At 50.3% G+C, this 13,652-nt stretch overlaps 1 protein-coding gene across 1 annotated transcript in view; it reads left to right on the top strand.

The window, feature by feature from the left end:
• Positions 1 to 7,473: 7,473 nt before the first annotated feature.
• The window catches only part of WWC1 (WW and C2 domain containing 1), a 152,521-nt gene continuing 146,342 nt past the window's right edge, over positions 7,474 to 13,652 (top strand). Inside the window, exon 1 of the mRNA XM_027084351.1 lies at positions 7,474 to 7,620. Within this exon, the coding sequence (XP_026940152.1) occupies positions 7,502 to 7,620 (119 nt within the window). The 5' untranslated portion in view covers positions 7,474 to 7,501. The remainder of the gene's footprint in view (positions 7,621 to 13,652) is intronic.

The following is a 13,652-nucleotide window of genomic DNA, read 5'->3' as shown; positions in this document are numbered from 1 at the left end:
TGGCACACAGCCACACCATTTGTTAACAGATTGTCCAGGGCTGCTTTTAGCTACAACTGAGGAGGTGAGTCGTTTTGACAAAGACTGACCATATGGCCTGCAAAGCCAAAGTAATGAATGGCATGGTGATGAGTTCTCTGGGTTTTCTTTTTGCCTCAAATATCCCAGACTGAGTGCTGGAGAAACCCACAAACGCCAATGGTCCCAACAAAAAGAAGTTCAACAAAAGCCTGCTCTCTCTAGCCAAGACCTAGCAAAGGGGTAGACTAGCAAATAAAAACTTTTAGACAATAACCACCCTGCTCTAGCTAAATACCATGGAAAAAAAACTGTGGCCACACTTTCACCTACACAGGCAAAGGCCAAGTAGGGACTCTAAACTTCCACCCTCAAGAGACTGTGATGAGGGACTTCCCTGGTGGTCCAGTGGTTAAGACTCCACGATTTCACTGCAGGGGGCACAGGTTCAATCCCTGGTTGGAGAACTAAGATCCTACATGCTGTGCGATGAGGCCAAAAAAAAAAAAAAAAAGAGGCTGTGATGAGGTGCCCCAACACTCCCCTGGGATGGTGTCAGAGAAGGCCAGTGAGCAGTGTGGACTGCTTCCCCCACCCCAACCAGGTGTCAACAAGGCCAAGTGGGTAATTGGACTTTCACCTCCACCTGGCAATAATGAGGTATGCCCCCTGCCCCATTCCCCTGCTGGAATGGTATCAGAGCAAACCAGCTAAAACTGGTTTACATAAGATCCAGAGTTTCAGAACATATAAAAATGTCCTGGTTTCAGTCAAAAATCATTCGTCATACCAAGAACCAGGAAGATCTCAAACCGAGTGAAAAAAGGTAGTCAATAGATGCCCTCCCAGCAACAAAAGAAGAGGTTTAGAATTATCTAACAAAGATTTTAGAACAGCCATGATAAAAATGCTTCAATGAGCATTTATCAACACACTTGACAAAAATGGAGAAACAGAAAGCCTCAGCATGGAAACAGAAAATCTTAGCAAAGAAATCAATGACATAAAGGAGAACCAAATGGAAACATCTGAACTAAAAACAAAACATAACGACTGAAATGAAAACCTCAGTGGATGGGTTCAAGAGCAGAATGGAAGGGACAGAGGAAAGAACTGTGAGCTAGAAGATAGAACAATAGAAATGAGCTAATCTGAACAACAGAGAGAACATAGACTGAAAAAATTTTAAAAATTAACAAGAGCCCCAGGGACCTGAAGGACTGTAACTAAAGATGAGAGTCCCAGGAGGAGAGGAGAAAGAGGGTAGACTGAAAAAGGACTCAGAAATAATGGCTGGAAACTTCCCAACTTTGACAGGAATCAGCAGACAACAGATTTAAGAAGCTAAGTAAATGCCAAAGAAGATAAACCCCCTCAAATCCACATCGAGACACATAACACCTTCTGAAAACGAAAGATAGAGTAAGTAAAGTATCCAAACTTTACTAGGCTGTCTCGGACATTTACAGGCTTCTGCAGCTGAGGAACAGGGGCTGGGGAGCAGGGACTCTGTTTAGCCCAGATCAGGATGTCCGTGACCGTGCAGGAAGCCATGCGATTGGGGTCAGAGAACCTTGCAAGATTTTAGGACACCACTGCTTAGCTTGGATCCCTCCATAAAAACAACCTCCTACAGTTTACAGTGGAATGGAAACAGGGCTCTTCGGATGTGTTGAACACACCAAATCTTTGGGTCCTTTCTACCTGCTGCTCCCTTAGCCTGGAATGCCCATTCTTGGCCTGTTTGCATTGCTGGCTACTTCAGGTTTCTGCTTAAATGTCAGTTTCTCAGAAGGGTCTTCTCCTCTGGGCCAGTGCCCACCCTAAGATATTTTGTCATAGCATGCTGTTTTCTTCTTGTTATCAATCCCAACATGCAAATATTTATTTATTTGTTGACTTGTATATCTCCCCGACTAAACTGTCCTTGCCCTGAGACCAGAAACAACCCTGTGTCCTGAGGGCTTGACCCATTGTCTGGTACAGTTGACAGACAAGAGTATTGTTGAATAAATGAGTAAAGAGCTAAGGAGGTAAGGGACCACCTTTAAAAGAACCCCTGTGTTTCAGCGGCTGAACTAGCACTTTACATACATCATCTCGTTTAGTTGTCACAGGTTGACAGTGAGGTGGGTATTGTCCTCTCATTTCACAGATGAGAAAACTGAGGCTCAAAAAGGTACTGTCTCATACCCAAAGTCACACAGCAACCATGATGGAGAGCCCAATTTCACACACGGATTTTTTTTTTCTGCCCGTGTATTTTCCACTACTCTACCCAGCCCCCATGTTAAGGCAAGTTATCTGGGTTTTAGCCCCAAACCCTACACCCTTCTTGATAGCATCTTATAAAACTCACTCAGTTTGCTCAACTAAAATTCTGACAATGAGGTATCAAACGGTGAGCAGAGGACAGGTAAAGAGCATTTCATTCCACCAGTCTCTAAGCAGTTGGGCTGGAGTTTAATTTAAGTGCCTGGGTACCATGGAGATGCAAGCTCTATAAGTACCCAAGAGAGGCTTCTTTCAGCCAGCCCACTGGTTACTGTGCTTCCACCCCCTCCCCTGCTTCCCACCAGGGCTCCTCTTCTGCGGTTTGGGTAGATGTGGAGGAAAGCAGTGCTTTGCAGGAACTCCCTCCCTCCGTTCACACCCTTTCTTTCTCCTCCACACCCGGACTCTCAAAACTGAGATTTCATCTTTACCTTCTCCTTCAGTGCATACTTCATTTCATCGTTGGTGAAAGACACAACAGCTCCCAGCCCCCAGTACACAGAGGCCTCTTGGATGGGAGAGTGGAAACCTCTCCTGCCAGTCCCAGGGTAACCTCCTGTCCCGAAGAAATCCAGTTCAGTGAATGAATGGACCAGCAAGAAAAAGGCGGCATAGGGAGAAAAGTGCCCCTCCTTCCACAGAGACAGCTCAGCCTGTTAAATCCCCTGCTATCTAAGCCCCAGGTGGGTCTTGTTGACAGCATTGGTGGAGGTTGAGAACCAGGTTGGCCTATCTTCAGCTTGGAATTCAGAACCCACACCTCAACTCTGCCCTTTCATTGTAAACTCAGCTATGGCCTCAGCATGCCCTCTCCCACCTGCAACCACTCCAACAGATATGCAATCTGACTGAAAGCAGGAGTTCAAGACTAGTAGTCTCCTGGCTGCTCCTCCACCCGCTTCCAACCAGACTGTTTATAACCTGAAGTTCCTTCTTCATTGGCATTCTAGATCCTACACTGCCATGAATTCAGGAGCAAAAAACCAGTTGGGAGGAGCTGTGTTGGACTCTTGGCTCTATTATTTACCATGTCACTATAGAAAAGTCACTTCGCCTCTTGAGTCTCAGTTTACACATCTGTAAAATGGGACTAATGAGAACCAGGGCAATGAGTCGTTATTCATAGAAACTCCATCAATTTGTAAAATGAGGTGACGGTGCTAGACTTATTTTGATGTATTTTCAAGCTCTGTATTAAACACTGAGGACCCAGAGATAAATAAGAAACCACCCCTTCTGTCTCAGCTCTCATATCACCAAGGTTTTCTGCACCCTAATTTTCCCTGGCTTAGGACATGGTTTCCCATCATTGAAAAAAAATAGTTCACGGGGCTTCCCTGGTGGTGCAGGGGTTAAGAATCCGTCTGCCAATGCAGGGGACACGGATTCGAGCCCTGATCCAGGAAGATCCCACATGCCGCAGAGCAACTAAGCCCATGCGCCACAGCTACTGAGCCCGCGTGCCACAACTACTGAAGCCCGTGTGCCTAGAGCCCGTGCTCCTCAACAATAGAAGGCACCGCAATGAGAAGCCCGCGCACTGCAAGGAAGAGTAGCCCCCCGCTCGTCGCAACTAGAGAAAGCCTGTGCGCAGCAACGAAGGCCCAACGCAGCCAAAATAAATAAATAAAATAAAATAAAATAAATAAATTTATTAAAAAAGAAAGAAAACAGTTCACGGGCCGAATTATGAACCACACATAATGCACAACTAAAGTAAGGGGATGTTATCGGCTCAGTCACATAAACGTAACTGTGCATCCTCCAGGATGCGTGGGAGGCAAAGCATGAGGTAGGGAGGAACAGCCATGGAGTCGGAAGAAAAATCTCCGCAGAGGTTTCCACAGCCTCCATTTCCTTGAAGAATGTCGATGCTAACAGGAAAGTACTGCTGGCATATCTGATTTTTTTTTTTTTAAAAAAGCGAATTTCTCCTCCTCACCATCTTCATGAAATATGTTACCCTGCCTCTCTGATTCTCTGAGACACGTGTGTGTTCTCCTTTGCTGCCGCGGTGGGGGAAAGGATTTCAGTGGGTGTCTTTTACAAGACAAGACAACCTGTTTTCAGGTTCAGGTGGGCGACCCGGTTGTGAAAGCAAACGAAGAAAGCCTTGTCCTGTGGTCCCTTCTGCTCGGCCCCAACTCAGCTCCAGAGCAGCCAGAGGCAGCCCAGGAGGAAGGCCGGGAGAGGCCGGGCTTCTTGTCAGATTCCTGCAGTTCATTCACCTGTAGAATAATGTCCAGTTTGCCCTATCACATGGCTGAGCCGGTTTTACCTTTAATCCCTTTCACGTTGGTCCTCAGCCTCAAGGAATGCCTAGGGATGATTCACCCGCCATCACATGGGGCAGGCAGTCATCTGTTTCATTACCTCACCCTGCTTGCAGCTTCTGGGAGATAACCCAGGATTCTTCTGCCACGGGGAGGTGGGGGGGTGGAGGTAAGGTGGACAGAGTAAGGCTTTAAGGAGTTGATTCCTGCTCTGGTCTCAATTTCCTGCTTCCCAGCCCAGGTCTAAAGATGTGCAGGAACAAGTCATGTGGAAATGCCAGGGCTAGGGCACCTGGGCTAAAAAGAAAGTTGGATTTGGTGGTCTAAAAGGGGTTTTCCCTTCACAACCAACATCAGCCGGTGGGAAGGCATGGTTGCAAAACAAGGCAAAAAAATGAAAGCAGCAATTACGAAGATTGTCACAAACAACCACACACAATTTTCAGGCGGGGAAAGGACATGGGCTTGTGTTTGGAACAGAAAATACTTCATCAGTTTCACAGGGGTGTACACGGTGCTCCAAACGTACCACAGGGAGGCCCCTGAGATGACAGCCTACTGTGGAGTGCCAAGCCCTCTACACTTCTCATCTGTAGCCCTTATGACAAGCCCTACAGAGTCTATATTATTATGGTGACTTTCAGACCTAAGACTAGGACTTCAGTTAAGCAAGTTACTCAAGGTCACACAGCTAGAAGATAGGGGAGGGTTTAAGACCCACACAGAGTGGTTCCAGAGCTTTTGCTTCTCAGCCAAATAACTATGAAACAAGCATCAAAAGGGACAAGCATGCATAAGCATCCATGATATTCCAGATCCAGACCGTGGGTAGGTCCAGGAGTTGCAGAGTAACTAAAAAAAAAAGAAAGAATAGGTTAATGGTGGAGAGCACGAGTACTGAAGTCAGTCCTAGGTTCACTTATTAGCTCTGTATCCCTGGTCAACAATATAGCATCTTGGAGCCTCAGTTTTCTCATCAGTGAAATGGGTATCATAAGTTGTATTCCTTATTCCAGAGTGGTGTTGTGACACTTACATGATACCTGCATGTGAGGCACCTAGCACCACGTTGACTTTAATTTTGAGCTATTGCCCTCATCACTAATGCGAGGATTTCATACATAGTGAAGCTGAGGCCCAAGCAGAGGCAGTGCAGAGGGCTATGGGAATCTCCCCATAAAAGGAGTGGGAATTCCTACTTCTAGGTGTTGTGAGGCCAGTCTGAGGCCCACATTTCTGGACTTTTGTGCATGGCATCTATGGAATGAGGGAGGGAGGGTAAGGCCAAATACTGAGCCCATGAGTCTGGCCTTAAGAAGTAACTGGCTTTGCAGAAGGCATTTGGAGGTGAGGAGCTGCCATGGTGGGGCTTCTCTAACAAAAGAAGATGAGACCACAGACATGGGATTCTCCCCTTTGCTCAGCACACCCTGGCCCATACAACACAGAATGCTGGCTCCTCTGGGAGACTGTGGGGCTCAGACAAAAGGATACACCACACTGGGCTTCATTCCTCCAGTTCATCTCCCCGCTATATATCCAGGGCAAAAAATGGTTAAAGACACAGTCAGAAGACATAGACAGCCAGTTGATCCTTAACTTTAATTAAGTAATTACAAATTTTTAATTTCTCAAGCAATATTGATTTTTAAATTTTCTTCTCATTTTTTTTCAACATGGAATTTTACTTTGCTTGCTTTCTTCTTTTTCGTAACCCCCTTCCCCCAAAGCTATAACATATCAAATAGTATCGCAGAGGAGAACGCAGGGGAAGCTGCCTGGGACAGGTTAAGTATTCAATTTAATGAACAACAACAATGTCATTACTATTACTTTTACAGAGTGCTTCCCTGACATCGCCTGGAAGTCCTCCGGGGTCGAGGTGGGTGGGGTAGATTGATAGCACTCCTAATTTTACGGTCCCGGGGAAAAGCCAGCTACATTTGCAAATACGAGGGGTGGGGGGATGGGTGAAACAACGTGGGGAGAAGAATAGAATAAGAGGGAGACAGATGGTGTGTGTGTTGGGGGAAGGGATCAGAGATCCTGGAAAACTTATGTTCCCCGATTTGCAAGAATGTTTCCATTTAACCACTTCTTGCCTGACTCCTGATTCTACATGAGAGAAGCGGGGAGTTGTAAGATTTGGTGCCACCTGTGCAAGAGCCTGGACCCTCGGAGTGGAGAGAGCCAGGAGCGTTGGGAAGCAGAGGGAGAGCGGGTCTTGCTCTAGCCTCCTGGGGCGCCAGTCTGGGTCAGGAACCCAGGTAAGGGGCGGGCTCCCATTCCTCCGGCAGGAGCAGCCGGCGGTTGGGACTGTCCCACGAGGGGGCGCGTCTCGGGCCCTAGGACCCGCCCTCGCTGCGCTGGGCGCGGGGAGGGGACGCGGGAACCCTGGCGCCCGGTGCTCCGCCTCCCGTTTCCGGGGCAGCGCGGTTACCTGCACCGCCCGAGCCGCACCTGGCGGAGGCAGAAGTCGCAAGCCGAGAGCGTTCGCTGAACGGCGGAGCTGAGAGGAGGGATAGCACCCGGCTGGGGGGAGGAAGAGGCGGCGGCGGGCGGCGGGCGGCGGCGTGGAGGCTGAAGGGCGCCGCGCGCCGCGAAGGAGGGCAGGCGGCAGCTGCGCTCGACTCGCTCTGCCACGCCGGCGGGGCGCGCACCCGGGCCCGCACCGCGCCGCTGCGGACGCACATGGCAGCGTGAGAGGGCCGGCGGCGGGAGGAGCGGGCGGCGCCGGGCCGGGGCCGCAGGGCCGCATGGACAGCGCCGCCACCCCGGCCGGCCCTCACTAGGGCCCCCAGTCCGCGGGCGCCACTCCCCAGATCATGGTGCCTCGGCGGCCGCCCGAGCCGAAAAGAGCCGGCCGGAGCCGTTGAGCCGGGGGCCCCCGCGGCGGCCGGGAGCTGCATGGGGGAGCGCGGGCCGCGCTCGGGAAGATGCCCCGGCCGGAGCTGCCCCTGCCGGACGGCTGGGAGGAGGCGCACGACTTCGACGGCAAGGTCTACTACATAGACCACACGAGCCGCACTACCAGCTGGATCGACCCGCGGGACAGGTAGGACCCCGAGAGGCCCCCTCCTGCCCCACGGGCCACCAGCCGGGATTGTGCAGGGGATGCCGAGGAGCTCGGCGAGCGTCTTCGGTTTCCCGCACCCCACACACTCCACCTTCATCCCCTTCTGGACCGCCCGGGTGGGCTGCCGGGAGGAGGGGACGGCCAAGTGAGTTGGCCCAGGCTGCCGCCACCGCCTTCCTCTGATGAGGACTCAGGCCCCAGGCGGCACCTGCCCGGAGTTTTGACCTTAAGCTCTAGCCCCGCCCCCCGCCCCCCGCTTCCCCTTAGTTGGGTCGGGCGGGGGCTGGGGGAGCAACCTAGCGGAGCGATGCTGGGGCTTCCCGGGAAGGCTTTCCCCAGCACGGGGTGGGGGAAGAGGGGGGGATGGGGAAGCATCTGGTTTGGAGCGGGTGGCAGGCACCCAGGACTCAGTGGGAGACCGCTGGAGGAAGGACACTGCGTGCGTGCAGGGGAAGGCAGCCTGGAGTGTGGTTTTTGACAGGTGTCTCTGCGGCTCTGAGAGGAGCACGGGAGCAGTCTGGGGGCCTGGAGGCCGAGAGAGGGAAGGAAAGGAAGGAGCGGGGGAGGTCTGATCGGGGAGACCGGTTCTCCAGGAATCTCACGGCAACTTGGAAGCTGTTAGGATGTAGATGGAGGTGAGAGGCCTCCGCAAAGCCCTGCCCATCCCTCTTTCTCCTCCCTCCCTTTCTCTGGGGACCGCGGCTTCTCAGCCCTGCACCAGCGCGTCCTGACCTTGGTGGGCACCAGGCCGGCTGGAGCACCGGATTTGTTTTTGCTGAGGCAGGTGGAGTGTGTGGCTCTTAGCTTCCAGACTTTCTCCTGGTTTGGACCGCTTGGCATTTCTTTGCACACACGCACCCCCCCTCCCCATGACTATCCTGTGGGGAGGGGAGGACCACCCTCTGGGACCGCAGTCACCTCTGTGGTCAAAGTGCCTCAGGAATGTGGAATTTTCACTGGTCGCTGTGACCTTGGGTGTCAGTGCCTGTAAAGCAATGGAGGTGAATTGTTTGGACCCTTCATCCTGTGGGGTTGGGATGGAGGTTCCAGAAGTCCAGGATGGGGTGTGTAGCGAGGTGAAGGTTGAGAAAAAGCAGAAAGAAAATGTGAGCTGAGATTCCTCGTGGTTTCTGTGAGCACTTTGGTTCATTCATTCAACATTTACTGGGTACCTCCTCTGCGTTCAGTACCACGCTGAATGTCTCATCAATTTAATCCGGAAGAGAAATTTTTAACGCTGGAGAGCGTCCCGTGGGCAAGCTGCTTTTACCTCTGAGCCTCAGTTCCCCTATTTGTCAGGCAAATGATTTGCTTGGAAAGGAAGGAGTAATAGTGGAACTCTTTTTTTAAAAAATTTATTTATTTTACTTTTGGCTGCGTTGGATATTTGTTGCTGTGTGCGGGCTTTCTCTAGTTGGCGCGAGCGGGGGCTACCCTTCGTTGTGGTGCGCGGGCTTCTCATCGCAGTGGCTTCTCTTGTTGCGGAGCACGGGCTCTAGGCACGCGGGCTTCAGTAGTTGTGGTGCGTGGGCTCAGTACTTGTGGCTCGTGGGCTCTAGAGCGCAGGCTCAGTAGTTGTGGCGCACAGGCTTCGTTGCTCCGTGGCATGTGGGATCTTCTCCGACCACGGCTGGAACCCGTGTCGCCTGTATTGGTAGGCGGATTCTTAACCACTGCGCCACCAGAGAAGCCCAACAGTGGAACTCTTCAAAGTTGGAAGGGACATAGAAGAACAAGGCCCAACTCCCACTTTCAAACGTGAGACAAACTTTGAGGCCCGGAGGTGCGATTTGCTTGTGTTTTCATCTTTCCACCCCTCTGCCTTATTTATGCCGAGTTCTTTACCGGCTCTGAGGTTCTAACCTCCACACTTGTGGTCCTACTCACTTTCCTTCCCCGTGCCCCCCTCAGGGTCAGTTGCCCCAGGGACTCTGTTGCTGTGTGGGTGAACTGGACAGTCCCTTGTCCTCTCCTAATACAGGCACAAGTTCAAGTTTCTGTGTCCTCCCATATTTTAGGTCCCAGCAGCTACTGAGTCCAGTGTGCTGTTAGCAGTTGAATGTCGAGGACACTGCTAACTCGGCCCAGGTCATGCATCTAGGAACTTCTCTGGGCTGCTGAGAGGATAACACAGCTGTAGAAAGCTTCTTAAACAACGGTCATTTTTTACCCTTGGAAGAGGGCAAGCAGTATAGCTTCTGTGGGATACTGACTTGACTAGAGCATAATTTCCCAAATTTTAGTATTATGTGGACCACGTTTTTTGCTATATCCACCTGTGTTATTGCTTACTTAATATTTGACTTTAAATCAACCCAATTTGAATTTTTTTTAGCCACTTTCATAAAGGGGAAACTAGTAATATCTATTGCCCCCAGTACTAGGGAACCTTTAAAAATACAGTGGGGGGGAACCACAGTGCCATTATATTTGAGTTCACTCCTGGGGCCTGTCCACGGCTCCAGCAACAGGGCTGTGTAGCCTGTGTTTTTAGGCAGATTGGCAGGCATTAAAAACACATTGGCACTTCCTGGAGCTGCTGACTCTCTCCGCCTTGCAGGCCACTGGTTTGAATGCTGCATCTTTGTATTGACATCTGCTGGTCATCCCACCTGCACCGGCCCGGGGTAGGGCCCCTGAGCTTGGGGCGCTGAGGGGTTCTGAGCTCACTGTTGTGGTGAGCCAACTTTGAAAGTTTGGGGAAAGAGCTGAGCAGAGGGTATCCACTTCTGACTCCCTGGAATTCCCTCCTGCACACCCCAGAAGGGAGTTTTGCCTTCTCGTCCTACCTGTGTGGCCTCAGGCAAATCGCTTGACCTCTCTGAGGTGCAAGTGCTCCTTCGGTGAGAGAAGAAGGTTGATGAGATGTCTCTAAGCCCCCTGCCAGTTCTCAGATAGGATTTCGCTGATTCGGGCTTGATCTCGCCTTCTCCCTCCTGACTCCATGTCAGAATTGGGAGGGGGGACGGCAGGCAGGAGGGTGAGGGGACTGAGAGGAGGAGAACATTTAACAAGGCTGAAAAGCGCCAGGCTTCTTTGGGGTGGTGAGGTTAGGGGAGAGAAATTCTGCCAAGGCAGTTACATCTCTGCAGCTGGTTAATGCTATGAAACAAAATATCACATAAAAAATTTAAAAAAAAAAAGATTCTGCTCCTTGAGTGTGTGTGTGTGTGTGTGTGTGTGCACGCACGCCCATTTGTCTTGGTTTTTTTCCTTATCTGAATCAAGGAGATACACCTGTCCATTCCCCTGAATTTAAAAGAAGTAAGTCAAATGGTCCTTCAGTCAGAAAAGTGATTTCTTAGCCGCAGAGAACAGAATAGCGTTTCGGGTTACCAACCCTGAAGAATGTCCTGGCACGTTCCTCTCTCTGGGCCTGAGCTGTTTTGTGTGCTGTCCGGCTTGGAGGCTGCTGGGGGTAGGGAATCCAGTTTTCAGCTTCCCCTTTCACTGGGGGGTTGCCAGCTCTCTCCCCTTCTCACCCAGGGGAAGACAGGGAGGCCGAAATTCCTGAGGATGGTTGTCCCAACAACCAGAGAGGGGCCAGTGGGCAGCTCGGGCCCTGCCTACTGGGCCAAAGGCTCCAACAGCACCACGGGCTCCTCCCGAGGCAAGGCTGGTCTGAGAAGGTGACAGGTCTGTGGGGAATCAGGTGCTGCATATCGGGCTGTGGAGCAGCGTGCTTTTAGCAGAGTAACCCTGGGTGCTTCTGGGAGCTTCCAGCAAAGAGCCAGCATTCCGGGTATATTTAACTTGGAGGTATGCAACAACAAACACACTGATTGTTCTCCGAGGAAGAATGGATTGTTGGAACTGGCCCTGCTGGGGAAGGTTCCTGAAGCCTAATTCCTGCTCATTGGGGGGTTTGTCTTCTGACCTTCTTCTAGGAACCACCTGGGAGCTCTGTGGGCACGGTTTCTGGGGCTGTGTGATCGGTGCTAGAGGCCCACGTGTCTGGGAGGCCATGTTGAGAGAACCCAGCAACTTCTCTCATGATTTGAGGAGGAATTTTTGCCAACGCTGTTATTTCAGGAATGATTCATAGTGTAAGACGTTGGGTCTACAGCAGGCAAAAGATCTTAATCTCCTTCTGGTTACAGACCCTTATAAGAATCTGACAAAGGTTAAGGATGTTTCCTGAAGAAAAGCACGAACATGGCTTTTGGCACATAATTTCAGGGCGTTTGTAGACACCGGGTTCATAACCCCTGCCAGAGATTAACTTAAAAACTGCTCGTCACTCCCTGGATGCCCTCCTGTTTAGCTAGGTAGGACATAATGATTGAGCATGTACTATATTCAAGTAGTCTGCTGGGAGCTTTACACGGATAACTTCTTTGAATCCCCCTAACAACCCTGGGAATAGGTTATCTGCCTGAGAAACCCGAGCCTCAGGGGGGCTAAGTTTGGGGAAAGCCACTCAGCTTCTGAGGAGCTGAGATGGGAATGCCAGGCATGCCGACTCCAGAACCCAAATTTCTAACCACTCAGCTGCCTGGACTCCGTTGCTGAATTAAGACCTCTGCTCCACCGCCTAAGGAATTTGGCCTTGGGGCATGGGGCCAGCACAGGCATGATTTCAGTTACCTGCTGCCATTCCGGTGTCGCCAGGCCATGGCTATCCAGCGAGTGGTGTAGAAAATGGAAAGAGGTTGAGTCTTTGAATCCTGGCATCTCGGATCGGCTGCTTGCTGCCTGAGTGACCTTGGCAAGTTACACATTCTCTCTGAGCCTCGATTTTGTCTTCTCTAGGATGGGGTGATGCGCATAAACTGTCAAGGGCCATCATGAGCATAAAATAAGTTCAATCACGTAGGGCAGCTAGCACAGAACCTAACATACAGGAGACACTTGGGAACGCCAAACCTTTTGGCTTTTACTAGGAAGTACTTAGGAAATACTTAAGTCAAATGGAGACTGAGTCTCCATCCAGCTCTGTAGCAGTTTGCAGCTGGGATGGACCTTTCTGGTCATGTAATCCAGCCCTCTCATTTCACTGATGAAACAGACTCAGAGACGGGTGACTTGCCCAAGGTCACGCAGCAAACGTCAACCTTGAGTCTCTAGTAGAGGTCTCCTTTCTTCTTTCTTTTATGTAAACTTTTCCCTAAAAATCAGACCCAGTTTCTTCTCATCCACGGTAATAATTTGAGACTATGTTATGTTTGTGGTTTATTCTTTGTAATCCTTTTTGACTATGCAGACCAGCAAGTCTCTTTCATAGCATTGCAATCATTTCTGACTCGTGTCGTAGGAATGTGTTATATGTCGACCAGTTAAAGTACCAGCAATTGCAAGTGCATTACTGTTTTTATAATCAATTTAAATAGATTTAAGGTTATTGTCGGACTAATGTCACTTTCCACTAAGTTACATTCTGACAAGCTTTCTTAAGTGGGAATTATAACCAGCCTGCCAGGGAATTTACCCAAAGCCTCTATTCTCCATGCTTCTGCCTTTTTTTTTTTTTTTTTTGCGGTACGCAGGCCTCTCGCTGTTGTGGCCTCTCACGTTGCGGAGCACAGGCTCCGGACGTGCAGGCTCAGCAGCCATGGTTCATGGGCCCAGCCACTCCGCGGCATGTGGGATCTTCCCGGACCGGGGCACGAACCCAACCCGTGTCCCCTGCATCGGCAGGCGGACTCTCAACCACTGCGCCACCAGGGAAGCCCTGTGCTTCTGCTTTTAATGATCCACTAATACCTTTAGCTTGGGCCTTTACAATTATTAGAGGACTTTTCTTCTCCTTCCAAGGCTTGAATTTATGATCTACACATTTCACGGGAGTCTGCAATGCACGGGAATATCTTACGTCATTCATTAAGAAAGAAATAAGGTTAAAAAACACTAGTCTAGCTAACAGGAAGAAATAAGAGGCATTGGAACCCACAAATGAATAAAATAATAATAAATGCTAAGTCTCCTAATATGTATTCTGTGCTGCGCACCAAGTGCTTTATATTATGATCTCATTTAATCCTTTTGCCAACCATATAAGGTAAGTACTGTTA

The sequence above is a fragment of the Aethalodelphis obliquidens genome, unplaced genomic scaffold (assembly GCF_003676395.1).
Source record: "Aethalodelphis obliquidens isolate GAN/ISIS:26980383/991018 unplaced genomic scaffold, ASM367639v1 scaffold52, whole genome shotgun sequence".
Taxonomy (NCBI): domain Eukaryota; kingdom Metazoa; phylum Chordata; class Mammalia; order Artiodactyla; family Delphinidae; genus Aethalodelphis; species Aethalodelphis obliquidens.
The sequence above is the reverse complement of the archived record's forward strand: the minus strand, read 5'-3'. Positions and strand labels throughout refer to the sequence as shown.